The sequence below is a fragment of the Cherax quadricarinatus genome, chromosome 27 (genome assembly GCF_038502225.1).
Source record: "Cherax quadricarinatus isolate ZL_2023a chromosome 27, ASM3850222v1, whole genome shotgun sequence".
Lineage (NCBI taxonomy): Eukaryota > Metazoa > Arthropoda > Malacostraca > Decapoda > Parastacidae > Cherax > Cherax quadricarinatus.
This window is the reverse complement of record NC_091318.1, coordinates 14,647,621-14,670,117: the sequence shown is the minus strand read 5'-3', so window position 1 is coordinate 14,670,117 and position 22,497 is coordinate 14,647,621. Positions and strand designations below refer to the sequence as shown.

The window sequence follows — 22,497 nt, the reverse complement described above, 5'->3', positions numbered from 1 at the left end:
CGTTTAAGTTGTTTTTCTTGGATCTATCAATTATGATCCGGGAAAGTATTTGTTAGGGAGATCTGGAAGGTAGACTCTAGTATAGAAAGTGAAAGTGCAGTAGAAAGTGTGAAAAAAGTGCAAAGTGTAAAGAAATTAACCAGGAGAAGAACCACAGAAGTAGAACGGCATTGTTGACTAACAGCTCGTCCTTTTAATCACAAACGTTATTTTACTGTTGTAAAGAGTCAAATGAGTAACTAATGAAGGTACCTTAAACAGTGAAAAACTGGCACAGTTGTTTACCGTACTCGGTGGGTCTCCAGGAGGCCAAATGAAGGACTGGTGAAAAAATGTGGATGGCAGAGGAACGGGAGATTACGTATGACCGAATTGACAGGTGGAGAGGACAATTCACAAATAACCCACACATGAGAGTGGAGCTTACGACGTTTTTGTTTTTTTTTTCCGTCTGACTTGGACCATTTACAAAGTTCCAGTCACGGTATTGTGCCCTTTTGTTCTTTTGGGGAGGACAAAGTGAACCTGGGAAAAATATGTCCATTCAAACTGACCCTCATAACAGAAATGACAAGATATTATGAAACAGTGACGTTTTCTTTTTGCACTACAGGACTTTTTGTTGACTTTATCTTCTATTTATATTTTTTATGTTGAGATATGTTACAATTGGTTATTTCTTATGGGCAGAGAACATCCTTACCTAACCGATAAATTGTATGTCAACTGTATGAGAAATGCACACACAGTAGATGTTTGTGGCAGCTGAGACGATGAGTGACGACTTAAGGTTGATTCTGTAGATGACCACTTGGCTGCCGGAGGATTATTATTACTGTATTACATTCATGGGGGAGGGGGAGAGCTAAACCCTAGGCAGAATTGGATTTAGGCATATGCTAAACAAGCTAAGGCTTATGGTATCTCAGTCTGTAGGGGTCTGAAAAGTTCAGAATTTATTTTTTCATTTACTTTTGCCTGAACTTGGCTCTGAACCCAAACCTAATACACTTTTATTATCAAAAATTGCAATTTTTTTACGAAATTTAATATATATTTAATATACTAGTAATGCCAAGCCCATGATGACACTCTTCAGGTCACTCGTTTTCTATCTAGGCTGCAAATATTGCTGCACACTAACAGCACCTTTCAAGGCAGGTATAATTGGTGGCCTAGAAAGTATACAGAGAACCTTCACGGCACACATAACTGCGATAAAACACCTCAATTACTGGGAACGCTTGAAGTTCCTCATCCTGTACTCCCTAAAACGCAGGCGGGAGAGATACATGATTATATACACTTGGAAAATCCTAGAAGGATTACTACCAAACTTGCACACGAAAACCACTCTCTATGAAAGCAAAATACTCGGCAGACGATGCAACATCCCCCCAATGAAAAGCAGGGGCGCCACTATTATTATTATAATCAAGGGGGAAGCGCTAAACCCAGAGGATTATACAGCGCCTGGGGGGGGGATGTGGAAGGCATTCAGGCTTAATTTGGGAAACTGGAGCACAGATCCAATTCCCTAAATCAAGAGCTCCTCACCAACATCAAGGAACCTTCCTTGAGGGGAGGGGCGCCACTAGCACGATAAAAGAGAACACAATAAGCATCAGGGTGCCCAGGACTGTTCAACTGCCTATAGACCTATAGACCCCTGGCTGTCTTCAAGAAGGCGCTGGACAGGCACCTAAAGCTAGTACCTGACCAGCCGGACTGTGGTTCGTACGTCGGGTTGCATGCGGCCAACAGTAACAGGCTGGTTGATCAGGCCCTGATCCACCATGAGGCCTGGTCACAGACCAGGCCGCGGGGGCGTTGACCCCCGAAACCCTTTCCAGGTATACCATATAGCAAGTTAGCTTACCTGAACTTTTAAGGACATCATGATCTTTCGTTCAAAAAACAAGAAAATGTCATAACTTACTGATTTCTTGTATTAACTCTGCCATATGGCCAAATACATTCGCTTTCGTCTCTTTTGTTGGAGTTCGTTGGTTCGAACTATGTAACAGCGTTGACTCATATGTTTTTATATTACTGAATTTTATTCTTGCACTGGATGACCCATCTGGGTTTAGCGCTTTTATTAAAATTAATGTGTGTGTGTATACTCACCTATTTGTGGTTGCAGGGGTCGACTCATAGCTCCTGGACCCGCCTCTTCACTGATCGCTACTAGGACCTCTCTCTCCCTGCTCCAAGAGCTTATCAAACTTCGTCTTAAAACTATGTATGGTTCCCGCCTCCACTACGTCACTTTCTAGGCTATTACACTTCCTGACAACTCTGTGACTGAAGAAATGCTTCCTAACATCCCTTTGACTCATCGGAGTCTTCAGCTTCCAACTGTGACCCCTTGTTTCTGTGTCCCATCTCTGGAACATCCTGTCTTTGTCCACCTTGTCAATTCCTAGCAGTATTTTATGTCGTTATCATGTCTCCCCTGATCCTCCTGTCTTCCAGTGTCGTCAGGCCGATTTTCCGATTTCCCTTAACCTTTCTTCGTAGGACAATCCCCTTAGCTCTGGGACTAGTCTTGTTGCAAACCTTTGCACTTTCTCTAATTTCTTGACGTGCTTGACCAGGTGTGGATTCCAAACTGGTGCTGCATACTCCAATATGGGCCTGACGTATATGGTGTACAGTCTTGAATGATTCCTTACTGAGGTATCGGAACGCTATTCTTAAGTTTTCCAGGCGCCCATATGCTGCAGTAGTTATCTGATTGATGTGCGCCTCAGGAGATTTGGTCGGTATTATACTCACCCCAAGATCTTTTTCTTTGAGTGAGGTTTGCAGTCTTTGGCCACCTAGACTATATTCTGTCTGCGGTCTTCTTTGACCTTCCCCGATCTTCATGACTTTGCATTTGGCGGGGTTAAATTCAAGGAGCCAGTTGCTGGACCAGGCTTGTAGCCTGTCCAGGTCTCTTTGTAGTCCTGCCTGATCCTCGATCGATTTAATTCTTCTCATTAACTTCACATCATCTGCAAACAGGGACATTTCTGAGTCTATCCCTTCCGTTATGTCATTCACATACACCAAAAACAGCACAGGTTCTAGGACTGACCCCTGTGGAACCCCGCTCATCACAAGCGCCCACTCTGACACCTTGTCACATACCATGACTCGTCGTTGCCTCCCCATCAGATATTCTCTGATCCAATGCAGTGCGCCTTTCCTGGTATGCATGCCTGATCCTCTATTATTATTATTATTATTATTATAATCAAAAAGAAGCGCTAAGCCACAAGGACTATACAGCCCTGATCCTCTAGCTTTTGCATTAAGCTCTTGTGGGGAACTGTGTCGAAGGCCTTCTTGCAGTCCAAGAAAATGCAGTATATCCACCCCTCTCTCGTATCTTTCTTCTGTAACCTTGTCATAAAACTCCAGTAGGTTTGTGACACAGGATTTACCTTCCTTGAAACCGTGCTGGCTGTCGTTTATAAGCTTGTATCTTTCTAGGTGCTCCACCACACTCCATGACTTTGCATACTATACACGTCAGTGACACAGGTCTGTAGTTTAATGCCTCGTGTCTGTCTCCTCCTTAAAGACTGAGACTACATTTACCATCTTCCCTACCTCAGGTAGTTGCGAAGTTTCAATGGATGTGTTGAAAATTTTTGTTAGTGGCACACACAGCATCTCTGCTACCCCTCTAAGGACCCACAGAGAGATGTTGTCTGGTCCCACCGCCTTTGCAGTATCAAGTTCACATAGCAGCTTCTTCACCTCCTCAGTTGTGTGTATTTCATCCAGCACTTGTTGGTGTACCTCCCTATTCTGACTTCCTGAGGTCCTTCCTGTCTCCACTGTAAATACCTCTTTAAATCTCATGTTGAGCTCCTCACATACCTCTTGGTCGTTTCTTCTGAACTCCCCACTTTCCTTCCTCAGCCAGAACCACTCGTTCTGGTCTCCCCATTATTTCTGTTTCCCTTGGGAACAAATCTCTCTGCCTCCTTGCATTTTGTTGTCACATAATCCATCATTTCTTTTACTGGTTTTCCTGCCAATTCTCTCTCCCACTGAACGTCTTGCACGAAGCTCCTCATGCCTGTGTAGTCCCCCCTTTTGTAGTTTGGTTTTTCTCGTCCTATTCCTGCTACCCTCTCCACTTAGAGGTCAACTATGTAATCAAAGCACATTATTATTATTATAATCAAGGGGGAAGCGCTAAACCCGGAGGATTATACAGCGCCTGGGGGGGGGATGTGGAAGGCATTCAGGCTTAATTCGGGGAACTGGAGCATAGATCCAATTCCCTAAATCAAGAGCCCCTCACCAACATCAAGGAACCTTCCTTGAGGGGTAATCAAAGCACAGAACCACATGATCACTAGCTCCAAGGGGCCTTTCATATGTGATATCTTCGATGTCCGAACTACTCAAAGTGAATACTAGGTCTAGTCTTGCTGGATCATCCTCACCTCTCTTTCTGGCAGTGTGTGTGTGTGTACTCACCTATTTGTGGTTGCAGGGGTCGAGTCTTAGCTCCTGGCCCTGCCTCTTCACTGGTTGCTACTGGGTCCTCTGTCTCCCTGCTCCATGTGTGTGTGTGTGTGTTTGTTTTAGTGCTAATCAAGTTACAGTTTGCAAATTACACTTCTTTTTCTGACAATTTCAAGTTTTAACACTATTTTACTCCTAGTAATTAAACCAATTTGCAGTATTATGTTCCTATTATCTTTAAACTGAATAATTAAAGGCAAATTTTTGAAGTTCTAATGGAATAACAGTCCCAACCCTGTGAAAGTGAAATTTACCTGTAAGGTGGAAACATGAGAGGAAAAAAAATAAGATTTGTAAAGTTTTTCAGCCTAAACATGATATTTATAGATGCTGTCAGAAATTATGTGGGGGATTTTTTTTTCACGAGAACACAATCTCGACTGAACCTTCAACATTCCACACACTGAGAACTCTTGACAAACAAATGATGACTTACTGATGTTGATGTATCTTGGAGATTTGTGGGAGTTTAGGAACACTGGGATCGCAAACAATGTCCATCCTTCGATGTTCACCATCTCAGCTCCCCAACTAACTCTGGGACCCTGGATTAAGAACATTTAGTTCCCGAATATTTATAAAAATTTACACCAGTAAAAGTGGCTATTTAGTGGACTATAATTATAAAAAATCTGAACAGACATGATGGCTTTAAGTATTTTGCTTGGTCTATTATTTTCCAATTAAGAACATTTCAATAAGTGAAGAACATATTACTTACCAAGGTATTACCTTGGCAATATATCCCAACGCCTCCTAACAAAAAAGCAAACTAATATTGGCCAATACTTAGCTACCTTACCTGTTGTGTGGGGGTTAACACACACTGGGAGGCAGGGTGGATCTCCTATGAAACTTATGAAGCTTAAGCTTCAGGAGCCCTAGTCCCAGAGGGGCCATAGAAGTGACTTTCGTCCACTTTGCTTAAAATCTTCGGCTCTGCTCTATGAGAAGGGGCTCCCGTAACAGTTCAAGCTTCAGCACCCCGAAGTTGTAGGTCCACCAGCGCTGGGAGGCGTACATTAATAATCAGATGATACATGCGGTAGACAATATGGCATCTCATTCATTATTATTATTATAATCAAAGGGGAAGCGCTAAACCCGTAGGATTATACAGCGCCCGGGGGGGGGGGGATGTGGAAGGCATTCAGGCTTAATTCGGGGAACTGGAGCACAGTTCCAATTCCCTAAATCAAGAGCCCCTCACCAACATCAAGGAACCTTCCATGAGGGGGCCTCTCATTCAGCTACCCGTCTTTTGTCCATCAATAACATCCCTATTCTGTCATTTCATTACATATCTGGACCCTTCCATATGTATTTCGTCTTCATTTATCTTGTAACATTTAATGGTCCTCTAATATTATTAATGGACATTGTAATTTCGAGAAACATTGACAAAATCGTTGATTAGTCTTCCCATACCACCATATTTTTTTTTTTTTCTCTAGCTTGTACACACACACAAATTTATTGATATTTCTAGGTATATAATACAGAATACTATTTTTTTTCAAAATACATATTACAATAATTACATTTTACTTAATAAACTGATTAAAATAAATAAGTTAATCATAGGGGATATATTGGTTACCCTGTGACTTATTACCTTTTAAAAGTCACATCAATATTACACACCTACAGTATTATATAAACATTATTATCCCTATCAATTTTGTACAAACAAATCATAGGAAAATTATTAAAATTTTCCACAGATGAAGACGTCTTAAAAAAAGAAGAGGTTAGTGAAACAGAGGTTATGAAACAAGAAGATAAAAAGAGGTGCCGAGTAAGGGACTAGCAAGACCCCAAAATGAAATGATCAGCAACCATACCTTTGTACCCTTCAACCCCACCACAGAATCTTCCCTTTCTCCTGTCCTGCCCTTTCATGTTACTTCCCCTCTCTCCTTATACCTCTACCTACTCCATTACCTTCTCGTGCCACCTCACACCCCTCCTACTACTTCTCATCACATCCCCACCCAGTCACCTGTCTTAGCATCTCCCAACATTCCACCCACTTCTACTGATTTCCTAGTCGCTACCCTTCCCATGTTCTCCTACACCCTGTTCCCAACTTGAGATACTTTCTCAAGCCTTTCTCTATTCCCCAAGATACTACTCTTCCTGTGCCTCCCTCTACTCTTTTTTCCTTTCGAAATGGAGTACTGCTGTTCCCCAGTGAAGGAGATATAACCCCGTCAAGCCAAATCCAATTCAAAAGGTATACAAGGAAGACTAATACAGTGGAGTGTAAGTGTTGAAGCATATGGATGTGAATGTCATCTGGCTAAGTTCCTATTGGCTGGCACTCAGGGTCAATGTGAATTCTTGGAGTGTGAATGCAATGTTATAAGGTTCTTCAACATGGGACGTAAAATCTAGTTGGGTGAACCCCACTTGGGTTTGGAGTGAAGAGGGATAAATGTAGCCCTTGAGAAACACGGAGGTGATGGTCTGCACATTTTCGCTGACAATGGTAAGGACAGGGGTAGAGTCTGGTGAGTATTTGCCTGCTGACTCTCCAGGTTTTTCCAGACTACATACAGAAGCAGTAGCATTTACAGTGGAGACTCAAGTACACTGACAAGTTCATTTTGCTATCCATAAAATTCAACATGGCAAATATCTCCCCCATCTCCCTCCTATATATCCTAACCCGAACCTCACTCTGTACATAAAAACTTCTGTGCTTTTAATAACATACTTTCCAGTCCATACATTTGCAATATCTGCCACATGGCTCCCATGTCAACCCTTTCATATGCCTTTTCTTAATCTAAAAATGCAATAAACAGCTCCATACCCTTATCTAAGTACATACTGCTTGCTTATATGCTTCACATCCCTTACTCTTCATAAATCCTCCCTGCTTCTCTGTAATCCTACTTTCTGATGTACAAATTTGTATAGTTCTTAATTTTAATAATTTATAGAAATTAGCAACTTTGTACAGGAAGCAGATTCCTGTGGCACCCTGTGACATCCCTATTAACAGCTTCTTGTTTGACTCAATTTTAGTTTTCAGATTAATATTTCATGAGAAACATTTTCTTAAGCTTTCCTAAAGTTCAGATAAATGCAATCCATCTATCCATTTTATTCATAAATTATTTCTTTAAGTGTTGTAATAAGGTAGCTAAATACTGTACCAATATGCAGGAATTCTCTCATCAAAAAACGAACTGTTGATGGCACATATCCATTTCATTGCTTTCCAGGTGTACTATCCATTTTTCTCAAGCAACTTTTTTCAAGTAATTTCCCAACAATATTGGTTACTGTTAAGACAGTACAAAAGCATACTACTTTCTAGAGTTATGATAATGACTTGCTTTGGCCTTAGCAAAGCTCACTCTCATCCCAAAAGGAAAAAACTGATTCTTAAACCTATGCATATCATGTTCTTGGGAAGTTGCTGGATGACCATCCAAATGACAGTGGAAACAAATAGGATAGGGACATGCTGTACCATTGTACATCCTGAAGATGAGACTGGTTCAGGAGACACCAGATGACTCTTAACTTTATAGTGCCAGAAGCAGCTCGCACGAGCATGTCTGACAATTAAAGCAGCGACGAGAATACGAGTCTTGGCTGGAAATCGAAAACAAGGCACTTTTACAACTTAAGTAAGGCTAACATGAACAGAGGTCAACAGCATAATGGATGTTGGTATGAAAACTCCTCTTATATTCCTAAGTTTTTCTATTTTCGTTACCCCTCTAACTCTCTGGCTCCTTCAGTAGACAACCTTGAAAATAATGCTGGAGATGATGGAAGAATACCACAACCTGATGTTAATTTAGTGGCAAATGAAACCTTAGACAGACATCCTATAGAGCAAGTGCTCAAAAGAAGAAAAAAAAAACTCCCACCTGATTGTGCATTAATTTTTCACTTCTGTTCACAAACAGAAACTATGATTACTAAAAAATTATCATATGTACTAGTATTATCCTCATAGACTACTGGCAGGGTTTAATTTGGCAGCCCTCCAGTCACTAAATCTTAAGATAATGCTTGGAATCTTAGATTGGCCTGCATCAGGGTAGGGAAAATTGAATAAAAAACAGAAATGTGGCACTGCAATGTACAACACCCATCCCAAAGGAATTTCTAGCTAATGCTGACTTGCAGGCATGATCCCTCACCTCATCAGTCTTATTATAAATCTGAGTTGCCAAATAAAGTATCAAGAAAAATGTGACCCTAGAACTGAGGTACACTGCAAACTGAACAATGATGGGATTAAGTATGGATCAACATAGCAGGTTCTCCACTCTTGGGTACTCCAAACTACAAAGCTCCATGATATAAAAGTTTTCCCATGCCAGTTCAAAGACTCCTCCTTTTCCAATGTCTCCCAACCCAGACACCCAATCATATAAAAAAAGGCCCCTGAAAGTGATAATAGGCAGAGCTAACAATTCACACACAAATCCCATGACAGTGATAGCAATTAGTGAGATCTTTCACCAACAACCATCTACCAATCCTCCTGGAGCCCTATCAACAGTCTGCCCAATAATTGAAGTAATGTGAATTCCCCAATACCACAAGGCTGCTGCTTCAAGGGGTACATATGGATGTAAAGACAAAATTATCTGATTACAAGTGAATGACATAATTTAAAATCATGTCTGCAAAGGGTTATGTAATAAGTAACACAACACAGAACAATAGGATAGAAAAAAACTTATTCCTTTTGCCTTTATTCCATAATTTTTATCAAATTCACAAAATTGCATGTCCATTACAATTACACATCTCACAGGGAAACAAGAAAACAGATGTCAATGAAAGTTTTTTTCTGTTTCAAGATATATTCTTCCTAAAAACAACGTACAATTGCTGGAGTCATGCACATACAAAGTCTATGTTCTGCCTGAAAAAAAAGACAGCAGTGCTTTGCTCCGAAGAATGGGTGGTATGTTGAAGTTTGAAAAGTAATTTAAACTGAGCTTTACACACACTTATTGCAAGAGAGCTGGTGAATGAATGACAGTGAATGTGTTCCCTACTTCGAGTCAGCCCACTTTGATGGAAAAATGGTTGGTGTGGTTAAAAAATTATGCAGTATGAATCCCCTGCATAAGCACCTTGTATATGACTGTAAAGATATCTTGAAGCAAAGATGAGTAGTGGGGGGTTGAAGAGGGTTGGAATAGTTTTAAAAATGCAGTATTAGAATGTGGGGCAGAAGCTTGTGGTTATAGGAGGGTGGGGGCAGGAGGAAAGAGGAGTGATTGGTGGAATGATGAAGTAAAGGGTGTGATAAAAGAGAAAAAGGTAGCTTATGACAGGTTTTTACAAAGCAGAAGTGTTATAAGAAGAGCAGAGTATATGGAGAGTAAAAGAAAGGTGAAGAGAGTGGTGAGAGAGTGCAAAAGAAGAACAGATGATAGAGTGGGAGAGGCACTGTCAAGAAATTTTAATGAATTATTATTATTATTATAATCAAAAAGAAGCGCTAAGCCACAAGGACTATACAGCGCTGCAGGGCAGGAAGGAAGCGAGGGCATCAGGTGGCAAAAGGGAGATGAATGAGTAATAGGTTACGGATAACAGCGGGGCAGTGGATGGTGAAAGGGTAAAGGGCAGCAAGAGACTGAACTAGAAAGGGCTGAGGGGAGTGCGAAAAGTATCATCAGAGTTTGTGGAGTAAATCAGTCGTTGTCAAGAAGTCAATGAGAGAGTCAGGATTAAAGGAGGGTCCATCAGCAAGAAGGGAAGGTAAAGAGAGAGTAGTAGAACGAAGACGACGTTGGAGGTAAATTCTGCGTGCTCGTTGATAGAGAGGGCAGTCTAACAGAATGTGGCTAATCGATACTGGAACTTGACACTGCTCACAGAGAGGAGCAGGGTGCCTTTCCATGAGATACCCATGAGTAAGACGAGTGTGGCCAATGCGAAGGCGGGAGAGAGTGGTCTCCCAACCTCGGCACTGATGACAAGAAGACGGCCAGTAACCTATGCTCGGTTTAATAGAATGAAGTTTGTTACCGAGCAGAGTTGACCAACGTTGTTGCCAACGGGTGCGAAGGAGGGTAGCTATTGTAGCAAAATAGTCAAGAAATGGGACACCTCGATAGGAAATTGGTAGGTCATGTACTGCTGACCGCGCAGCAGTGTCTGCCTGTTCATTGCCCTGTATGTCGACATGACCAGGGACCCAACAAAAAACAATATCTTTATGTTTGGTAGAGATACGGCGTAGCCAAAGTTGGATACGGAGAACTAGGGGATGAGATGTATCAAATTTTCGTATAGCCTGTAGAGCACTAAGGGAGTCTGAGACTACTACAAATGATGACATAGGCATAGATGCGATACGAATAAGTGCTGCAAGAATGGCATACAGTTCAGCAGTAAAAATGCTAGCTGAAGATAGTAAATGTCCCCGCACGACGCTGTCCGGAAACACTGCTGCGAATCCGACGCCGTCTGAAGACTTAGAGCCATCTGTGTACACAGCAGTGGCATGAGAATGGGAATGGAAGTGATCAAGAAAAAGAGAGCGGGAAGCCACCGTAGGCAGTTGAGCTTTCGAGCAAGGGAGTGAGAAAGAACAGACCCGAACAGCTGGAACTTCCCAGGGGGGTAGGGAAAAGTGAGATGCTACGTGAACATATAAAGGTGGTAACTGAAGGGAAGACAAGAGTGAATGTAGGCGAAGAGAAAAGGGACGGAGCAAACAGGGGCGGCGAACGAATAAAGAATGTCTACTAATATCGGTGACGATTCTATAAATGGAAGGATTGTGTAGATCGTGAGAGCGTACATAGTAGCGAAGGCAATGGGCATCACGGCGATCAGACAAGGATGGAACATTCGCTTCTGCATAGAGGCTCTCAACAGGGGAAGAGCGAAAAGCACCAAGGCACAAACGTAAACCTTGGTGATGGATAGAGTTAAGGCTAGAGAGAGTAGCAGGAGAGGCCGCGGAATAAATCTGGTCACCATAATCGAGTTTCGATAAAACGAGGGCTGAATGTAGGCGAAGCAGAGTTCGACGATCAGCTCCCCAGGAAAGATGAGCAAGGGTTTTAAGAAGGTTTAGCCGGCTGTGACAAATTGCCTTCAGAGAGGTTATGTGAGGTTTCCAGGATAACCGACGGTCAAAGAGAAGGCCTAGAAACCTGACTGTATCACGTTCGGGGATACGGGAGCCATAGAGGTACAAAGGATGATCGGAGATAACAGAGCGTCTAGTGAAAGTAATTTGGTGAGTTTTGGTACTTGAAAATTTAAACCCATGCGTGGTGGCCCAAGTGGAAACACGGTCGACCGCATGCTGGAGAGAAGCTGCAATAAGATGACAGTCAGCGCCTGCACAAGCAATAGCGAAGTCATCAACATAGAGTGATGACCAAACATTGGGTGGAAGAACAGAGGCCAAATCATTTATAGCAAGGAGAAAAAGTGTTGTGCTTAGAACACATCCCTGAGGGACACCTTCAGCTTGGACGAAGTCCGGGGAAAGAACATTATTGACTCGAACACGGAAATGTCTGTCAGTTAAAAAGTTCTTAAGGAAGGATGGTAGATTGCCTCGGAGGCCTAAGGAATGGGCCTGGGCCAAAATATTATACCTCCAAGTTGTGTCATATGCCTTCTCAAGGTCAAAAAATATGGCAATAACTGAGTGATTATTCGCAAAGGCATTACGAACATACGTATCCAAGCGAAGTAAGGGGTCTATGGTAGAACGACCCTTACGAAAGCCATATTGACTAGCGGAGAGACTGTTGTGTGTCTCTAAATACCACATTAAACGTCGATTTACGAGACGTTCCATCACTTTGCAAACTGCACTTGTAAGAGCGATGGGGCGATAGTGGGAGGCATCATGTCCTGTAGTACCCGGTTTGCGGAAAGGGAGAACAATGGCAGATTTCCACAGCTGGGGAAGAACTCCTTGTGCCCAAATAAGATTGAAGAGGTGTAAGAGGACTACAAGGGCTGACCGATGTAAATGTTGTAACATACGAATATGAATGTCATCAGGCCCAGCTGCCGATGATCGGCAAGCTGAGAGCGTTGCCTCCAGTTCTTGAAGTGTAAAAGGCACATTATACTGTTCTTCTCCGAGAGAAGAAAAGTCCAAGGGTACTAACTCTCTGGCAGACTTTGAGGAAAGAAACGAGGGGCATAGATGGAGCCCTCGGGAAATACGGACCAGATGTGTGCCAAGTTCAATGGCAACGTCGAGAGGGTTTGCTATATCAACACCAGTGACCCGTAGAACAGGAGCCGGGTCAGGAGAGTATTTACCACTCAATTTCCTCACTTTTTTCCAGACTGCACTCATAGAAGAAGCAGAGGTGATGGTGGAAACATAGTCTCGCCAACAAGTGCGTTTAGCTTCACGGATGACACGGCGAGCGATCGCACGCTTCTGCTTAAAATCAACAAGTCTCTCAGCGGTTCTATTGTACCGGTACCTGCCCCATGCAGCACGTTTCAAACGTACTGCACGAGCACAAGCAGGAGACCACCAAGGCACGCACTTCTGAGAATGCCTGCCTGAGGTTTGGGGTATAGAATGTGAAGCTGCGGTATAAACTGATGTCGAGAAGATGTGTAGGAGCTCATCAATGGAGGATGAAGAAGGAACCTCACTAAAAGCAGTGAGGTGTGAGTAAAGATCCCAATTTGCCCGATCAAATTGCCAGCGAGGGTTACGGGAAGGAGGTGAATAGGAAGGAGAAGTAAGAATGATCGGAAAATGATCGCTGTCATGTAAGTCTGGTAGAACAGACCAGGTGAAGTCTAGTGCAGTGGAGGAAGAGCAGACTGATAGATCGATGCAAGAGAGAGTATGAGTACGAGGATCAAAATGGGTGGGAGTACCCGTATTTAAAACATGGAGGGGGTGAGAGGCAAGAAAAGCCTCCAACTGAATGCCACGTGAGTCACAATGAGACCCCCCCCAGAGGAAATGGTGGGCATTAAAATCACCAAGTAACAGAAGTGGTGGTGGTAAGGATGAAACAAGAAAGGCAAAGTCTGGGATAGAAAATGCTCGAGAAGGAGAGAGATATAAAGAACATATTGTAAACCACTTATTCAAGTGGATACGGGCTGCAGTGTAATGCAGCGAGGTATGGACAAATAGTTGACAGTACGGAATATCATTGCGTAGAAGAAGGGCACTTTCATTAAAGGTCCCATCTGAGAAAGGATCCGAAGAATACAATAAATTATAGCCTGAGATAGGTTGGAAAACAGCCGAGTGTAATTTTGGTTCTTGTAAGCAAGCACCAACAGGGGAAAACCTGGAAAGCAACATCTGAAGCTCACCCCGATTACCCCTGAGGCCGCGGATATTCCACTGTAAATAGGCCATGATTGGCGATGAAGAAAATATCAGGAATCTGTAGGTAAAGGCACCTACGGACTAGAGGGGTTAGAAAAGTCAACGTGTGGTGGCATTGGAAGATGTTCAAGTAGCGAAGGAACGGAGCGTTGCGAAGAATGGGGTTGTGAAGATGGAGGAGAGGGAAGAGAAGGAACAGGAAGTGAATCAGTGTCCATTGAAGGTTTAGTCTCTGCAATATATTCTGAAATGGCTTCAAGTGTTTCTGAATTCAAAGATGTATGGGAAACCATATTGGAGATAGGAGGAGGAGGGTGAGTAAAGATTGGGACAGTAATGGACTGTACCAAAGTAGAGGGGGAGGGAAAAGTGTAAGGGACTGGAGATGAAGTGTGGGGGGGGACAGAAGAGGTAGAAACCTGGGAGGTGACAGAAGAGGGAGAAACTTGGGAGGGGACGGGGGTGGAAGGCATAGTACGAGGAGGAGGGTGAATCTCCACACTTGTAATAGAGCCAGAGAGAGGGGAAGAACTAGGTACAGAGACTGGAAAGGTAACGTGTGGAGGTGGAAGAAGGGAAGGAAGGGGCAAAGAAGATTTGAGCAATGTGGATTTTTTGGACTTCTGAGTAGAGGGGCGATTGGTATTAGGTGTCGTACGAGGTCTTGTCGATACTGGGGCTTGTGAGGAAGGACGCGAAGATGTGAGAACAGACTGAGTTGTAGTCGGGACGTCAGAGCCAAGGACAGCAAAAGGATTAGATGCCGTAATGGCTATGGGAGGGGTAACAACAGAGGAGGCTGCAGAAGATGGGACCCCAGAAGTGGGGGGATGTTTGGAAACACGAGAATAAGAAACACGGGGTAGTCTCCCTTGGAGGCGGAGATGAGTAACTGCCATAGCATAAGGGAGACCTTCTGCCTCTTTGAGGCAACGGATTTCACGTTCATTTAAGTAGACCTGGCAACGGCGGGAGTACGAAGGGTGAGCTTCATTACAATTAAGGCAAGATGGAGGTTGACTGCAAGATGTATTAGAATGGTTGTCGGCACCACAGACTGGGCATTCGGCCATAGATCTGCAATATTTCGCTGGGTGACCAAAACGCCAGCAATTTCTACATTGTTGCGGTGTAGGTATCACCTTTCGAACTTGTAACCGATGTCCCGCGACATATACAGAGGACGGGAGTTCTCGGCTGTCAAAAGTTAAACGAGCCACATTGCAAGGGTAACGTCTCCGCCCCCGGGCAGGAAGGACATAAGTGTCTACTTTGAGGATTGGGAGATCCTGGAGTTCCAGCTGTTCAAAAATGTCATTGCCACATGACTGGAAATTCTGTTGGACTATGGTATGGGGCAGAATGACAGTACCACTACAAGAATTGAGAGAAAGATGTTTTTCAATAGTGATAGGAGTAGTATCGATATTCGAAAGGAGAGAAAGATCATGAGCTTGGGTAGCATTCTGGACAGTGACGATGCGCGTACCGCTCTTGAGAGCGTGAAATGAAATATCTCTGCCAACATGACGCAGGAGCGCTTTGGCAATACTATGGTCAGAAAGGTAGGCAGAAGAAGAAGTTGGTCTTAAAGTAAAGAATTTAGTCCATTGTGTGGTCCGAAACTGAGCGTGGAGAGGGAGTGCTTGACGTGTCGGTCGTTTCCGAGTAGAATGGGAAGGTAACGACGGAGCATCATCAGGAGATTGACGTTGGCGTTTAGGAGTAGGACCGGAGTTGGTCCGGCATGAAATGGGTGGGCGATTCGAAAATTGCCGTACCGTAGAGGGAGAAGCCGGAAGCATAGTCAAAGGAGAGCGGAGTTCAGACAAATCGAAGGAGTCAGTCGAAGCCCCGGTACCTGAAGCGGGTGAGGAAACAGCACCAGCAAGAGGTACAGGGGCATCAGGAGTGTCCGAAGAGTGATCTAAACACAAGGCAGGGTCAGAATGGGGTGCGGTATCAAGAAGGGGCCCGGGGGTAGTGGTTTCATGGACTAGGGCTGCCATGGTTAGGTTACTCCTTTGCTTTTTGTTTTTAAGAAAAAAAAAGAAAGAAGAAAAGAAAATAAAAACAAAAAAAAGAATAAAAAAAGGGGGGAGCGGGGAGGAATAGTTCCCAGGAGGAATGAAAGGGCCGGAAATCTCCCTCCGCGCCCAAGAGGACTCGACACCGCTAGTAGCGCAGATGCAGCATGGAACCCGTGCCATACCCTACCCTTCATGCCAGTAAACCAGCAATCCGGGATAGCAACCTCACATCTGCCGAGCTACCTCGGTGGACAAAAGAGAGGGCGGCCGGATATCCGCCACAAAGCATACCTCCTTCAGCCACCACCCCCGGAATCCGAAAGGTGGCTTCCAGAGATACACCCGTCGCCCAAAAGACACCCAAAGCTACTCCGGGATACCGGAGAGGGATCGGGACATCCCTAGGCAATCCAGATTCCACGGCAAACTACGCCACCGCCAAGAAACCTCAACGGAATGGGATCGACCCCGGTGTCCTTTCCCCTACCTAGGAACTAGCGCGCCTGTGGGAGAAATCACGAAGGCTAAAAAGAGGAAGGGAAAAAGGGAGGGGTGAGGAGGAGGAGGAGGAATGGAAAAAGGGGAGGATGGGGAGGATGGGATAGGGGAGGGGAGAATGGGGGGTAATTAGGTTCGGTCTGAGGAAGAAGACCGACAGGGCTAATTCCTCAGACCAAGAGCCTCTTCACCACGCCAAGGAGCCCCCCTTGAAGAGGAATTTTAATGAAAATAAGAAAAAATTTTGGAGTGAGTTAAACAAGTTAAGAAAGCCTAGGGAAAGTATGGATTTGTCAGTTAAAAACAGAGTAGGGGAGTTAGTAGATGGGGAGATGGAGGTATTAGGTAGATGGTGAGAATATATTGAGGAACTTTTAAATGTTAAGGAAGAAAGAGAGGCAGTAATTTCATACACTGGTCAGGGAGGTATACCATCTTTTAGGAGTGAAGAAGAGCAGAATGTAAGTGTGGTGGAGGTACGCGAGGCATTATGTAGAATGAAAGGGGGTAAAGCAGCTGGAACTGATGGGATCATGACAGAAATGTTAAAAGCAGGGGAGGATATAGTGTTGGAGTGGTTGGTACTTTTGTTTAATAAATGTATGAAAGAGGGGAAGGTACCTAGGGATTGGCAGAGAGCATGTATAGTCCCTTTATATAAAGGGAAAGGGGACAAAAGAGATTGTAAAAATTATAGAGGAATAAGTTTACTGAGTATACCAGGAAAAGTATACGGTAGGGTTATAATTGAAAGAATTAGAGGCAAGACAGAATGTAGGATTGCGGATGAGCAGGGAGGCTTCAGAGTGGGTAGGGGATGTGTAGATCAAGTGTTTACATTGAAGCATATATGTGAACAGTATTTAGATAAAGGTAGGGAAGTTTTTATTGCATTTATGGATTTAGAAAAGGCATATGATAGAGTGGATAGAGGAGCAATGTGGCAGATGTTGCAAGTATATGGATTATTATTATTATTATAATCAAAAAGAAGTGCTAAGCCACAAGGGGCAAGTATATGGAATAGGTGGTAAGTTACTAAATGCTGTTAAGAGTTTTTATGAGGATAGTGAGGCTCAGGTTAGGGTGTGTAGAAGAGAGGGAGAATACTTCCCGGTAAAAGTAGGTCTTAGACAGGGATGTGTAATGTCACCATGGTTGTTTAATATTTTTATAGATGGGGTTGTAAAAGAAGTAAATGCTAGGGCATTCGGGAGAGGGGTGGGATTAAATGATTTTTTATTTTTTTTTATTATCACACTGGCCGATTCCCACCAGGGCAGGGTGGCCTGAAAAAGAAAAACTTTCACCATCATTCACTCCATCACTGTCTTGCCAGAAGGGTGCTTTACACTACAGTTTTTAAACTGCAACATTAACACCCCCCCTCCAGAGTGCAGGCACTGTACTTCCCATCTCCAGGACTCAAGTCCGGCCTGCTGGTTTCCCTGAGCCCCTTCATAAATGTTACTTTGCTTACACTCCAACAGCACGTCAAGTATTAAAAACCATTTGTCTCCATTCACTTCTATCAAACACGCTCACGCATGCCTGCTGGAAGTCCAAGCCCCACGCACACAAAACCTCCTTTGCCCCCTCCCTCCAACCTTTCCTAGGCCGACCCCTACCCCGCCTTCCTTCTCCTCGCTGCAACATTCATCACCCATGCTTAACACCCATATAAGAGCGTTGGTAAAACTATACTCTCATACATTCCCCTCTTTGCCTCCAAGGACAAAGTTCTTTGTGTCCACAGACTCCTAAGTGCACCACTCACCCTTTTCCCCTCATCAATTCTATGATTCACCTCATCTTTCATAGACCCATCCACTGACACGTCCACTCCCAAATATCTGAATAAATTCACCTCCTCCATACTCTCTCCCTCCAATCTGATATCCAATCTTTCATCACCTAATCTTTTTGTTATCCTCATAACCTTACTCTTTCCTGTATTCACTTTTAATTTTCTTCTTTTGCATACCCTACCAAATTCATCCACCAATCTCTGCAACTTCTCTTCAGAATCTCCCAAGAGGACAGTGTCATCAGCAAAGAGAAACTGTGAGAACTCCCACTTTATGTGTGATTAAATTATGGGGAATCAAATTCAAAATGGGAATTGACACAGTTACTTTTTGCTGATGATACTGTGCTTATGGGAGATTCTAAAGAAAAATTGCAAAGGTTACTGGATGAGTTTGGGAATGTGTGTAAAGGTAGAAAGTTGAAAGTGAACATAGAAAAGAGTAAGGTGATGAGGGTATCAAATGATTTAGATAAAGAAAAATTGGATATCAAATTGGGGAGGAGGAGTATAGAAGAAGTGAATGTTTTCAGATACTTGGGAGTTGACGTGTCGGTGGATGGATTTATGAAGGAAGAGGTTAATCATAGAATTGATGAGGGAAAAAAGGTGAGTGGTGCGTTGAGGTATATGTGGAGTCAAAAAACGTTATCTATGGAGGCAAAGAGGGGAATGTATGAGAGTATAGTTTTACCAACGCTCTTATATGGGTGTTAAGCATGGGTGATGAATGTTGCAGCGAGGAGAAGGAAGGCGGGGTAGGGGTCGGCCTAGGAAAGGTTGGAGGGAGGGGGCAAAGGAGGTTTTGTGTGCGTGGGGCTTGGACTTCCAGCAGGCATGCGTGAGCGTGTTTGATATAAGTGAATGGAGACAAATGGTTTTTAATACTTGACGTGCTGTTGGAGTGTAAGCCTCTGTATTTATTAAATGATTTTGAGTATTTTCATCACTCCATCTCATCTCTGGGTATTAACCTTGGCACCCAAAAGGAATACTATAGTATTTGTGATTCTGGTGGTAGTAACAAGAAAATAAAATGTAAAAATCTGAAAGCTTCCAAGAAAATTGAGGTTCTAGCTATGGTTTGAAGTGATGCATGTGATAAAAACTGCCTGTCCTTTTGAGCTCAGAATCAACCATTCATTCCATTTGTAGCAATGAGATGATGAGAGCTTATTCAGAGAATAATCAAGATTAAGACTTGCTGAAAGGAATGACAAATACAGGCAGGCCCCTCTTTACAGCTCTTTGCTGTAAAGCAGCAGACCCCACTAATACATCAGTTTTCAGTTATACCTATTCTTTATTTATTAAGACTTCCTAAAATATATTCACTACTCACTAGAAGCTAAGGATGAAAATTTTTTAAGTTAAGTAATGTGTATACTGAATGAAATTAAGACATGTGCAACATTTGGGTATAAGCGTAAGGCACCTTGCTTCTGCTTCAGAATCTCCATGACTACGGTGCTCTTCGCATCTACTCCAAGGTTGAGGGACTGATTACCTCATCTTCTGTACATAGTTCTACTGTCTTCAAGTTATGTCCTGGAATTTGTATTGATAAAGCCACTGGATGGCAAAACGTCTACAATAAAGATACCCAGATGTTGCACATGTGTCTCAGTTTCATCTTGTCGGTATTGTATACCATTCTTGTACAATGTGTGTACTGTATATGAATTTTTTAGGCCTAGCTATATTGCTCACTTAATACTTGATAGTGGAAACATGCTATCAGTTTATGATTAACTTTACAGTGATTTTTGCTTTACAGCAGTAGCCCAGAACCTAACATGTTATGTAAGCAAAGGCCCTCCTGTAGGTCAATAAAGCTAAATATAACAGAACAGGTACTGAATATATCTACTAAGGAAAAGGTCAGGAAAACTGCTCAGCTTAATGCACAGATAATAAGGCACAAAGTCATATCCTACTACAAAACTGTGTGAGAGAAGAAAAAGGTGAATTCAAGTACAAGCTTATGGTAATTTATAGCTCACAAAGGAGCTATAAATTACCATAAGGATAAGATAGAACCACTTTGCCAGTTATCTGACAGTCTAACAGAGCAGCATGGATTAATGAAGCCCTGATTTGTTGATTGGTTCAAGCATTATATTATTTCCACAGAAGATGTACCTGGCCATAATTCACATAGTTATTCTGAAAGTTACAATCTCTGGATCTAAATGTGCAGGATTTATTTTTACCACCCAATACAATCGAAAAGTTATTAAGATACTGAAGTGCCACTACACATGTAAGGTCATGCAAAAACTCATCGCATTAATGGATAACAGTTAAGAGAATGAAGTGCCAGAGTTCATGCATGCTTTCAACATTGCAGATGCACTAACACATGTAAAAAGTGTCATGGGATGAAATACTCCAATCAAAAATAAATACAAGCTGGGGTAAATTATGACCTATTGTGGTGCATAATTTTTCAGATTTCCCCCCAGTAAGGAGTTAGGTACAGGAGGGTGGGAGGTGAGGGGCTTCAAAGATATGCACAAAGAAGACATAAATGAACTGGTAGATAATGATGAAAAACCAACTACAGAGGAATTGCTGGAAAACTCAGGCTCCCAGGCAAGAGAGAGGTAAGTAATAGAGGAAGATGTGATAGAAGACCCTGTACAGAAACAGACAACATTAGAAAAGTTACTTAAGCAATTCCATGTTGCTAGTCAACTTGCAGACTTTTTCAATAAGAAGGATCCTGAAACATCTAGAAGCCTTGCTCTGAAGCAGTTGTATAAAATACTGCAAGGTAAAACATAGCAGAGCTCCATGAGGAAGTAGAGAAGAATCCTTTCTCCACAAGCCACGTCTCGTCGTAAGAGGTGACTAAAATGCTGGGAGCAAGGGGCTAGTAACCCCTTTCTTTCTTTCAACACACCGGCTGTATCCCACCGAGGCGGGGTGGCCCAAAAGGAAAAACGAAAGTTTCTCCTTTTACATTTAGTAATATATACAGGAGAAGGGGTTACTAGCCCCTTGCTCCTGGCATTTTAGTCACCTCTTACAACACACATGGCTTACGGAGGAAGAATTCTGTTCCACTTCCACATGGAGGTAAGAGGAAATAAACAAGAACAAGAACTAGTAAGAAAATAGAAGAAAACCCAGAGGGGTGTGTATATATATGCTTGTACATGTATGTGTAGTGTGACCTAAGTGTAAGTAGAAGTAGCAAGACATACCTGAAACCTTGCATGTTTATGAGACAGAAAAATGAACACCAGCAATTCTACCATCATGTAAAACAATTACAGGGCTAGTAACCCCCTTCTGTATAAATTACTAAATTCAAAAAGAAGAAAAACTTTCATCTCTTCTTTTTCTGGGTCACCTTGCCTTGGTGGGGCTCAGCCTGTGTGTTAAGAAAAAGAAAAAACAAGAGCATAAATGTATTACAAAATATTAGAGTACTCCTGTACTCCCATGAACTTCTGACAGCTATGCACCAGCATTAACACAAGAACAACAGCCATCTACCTCAGTTCAGCAGGACCACTTAAAATCTCTTCCTTTACTTGGCATATCAATGAGCAAAAGCAACCAGAATTTAAGATGTGAGAAAGTTGTTTCTTTTGATATTTTAAGCCTACCAATATTTAAAAAACTGTTTGGTTTTTTGGAGGCCCCAATATTTCCTGTCGAATTAATACTGATTCATACAATAAATCAATATTCAGAAATGCAACCCTCATGTTAACTGAAGCTCTACTGTAACAAAGGTTAAAAAGGAGTCCAACTTTAAATGCAAAACATTTAAGAGTGTACAAGGAATTTCATTAGTACAACAAAAATATCAACACACAAAATTAACATTCTAGAGCAACACACCCAAAATCCCTGAAGTCACATTAACAATGAGTAGTTTAACTATTAATATAATAATCTTAAGATTTTTATATAAATGCTGCTTCCTGCTTCTAGAGCTATGTTAGCGAGTTATATAAAAGACTTATGTTGCTGCTCATGCAGTGTGTGCATGTGCGCCTGATGTGTCTTGTAACTCTCCAGAAGATGAAAACAATGGCATTTTTTCTTTAATTATATTTGTAGAAGCCCTCACCAGTCTTCCTGCCCAGCTTTCCCTCCTCCACCTTCTTCACCAGAGTGGATGGTACCCTGTATGCCTGTTCCTCGGGAAACCTTGTGGACCAGTCTGAGTCACAAAGACAAAATTCATTTAAATGATTCAATGCTCATTATAATGAGCAAAAAATACCTAATGCAATACATTAAATTATGGTAAAGAGAATATGTATTTATGTCAATCA

At 42.6% G+C, this 22,497-nt stretch overlaps 1 protein-coding gene across 1 annotated transcript in view; it reads right to left on the bottom strand.

Annotated features, from left to right (window-relative positions):
- Positions 1–21,869: 21,869 nt before the first annotated feature.
- LOC128691096 (hydroxyacyl-coenzyme A dehydrogenase, mitochondrial) overlaps positions 21,870–22,497 on the bottom strand; it is an 85,334-nt gene continuing 84,706 nt past the window's right edge. Inside the window, exon 6 of the mRNA XM_053779897.2 lies at positions 21,870–22,382. Coding sequence (XP_053635872.1) covers positions 22,264–22,382 — 119 coding nt within the window. The 3' untranslated portion in view covers positions 21,870–22,263. The remainder of the gene's footprint in view (positions 22,383–22,497) is intronic.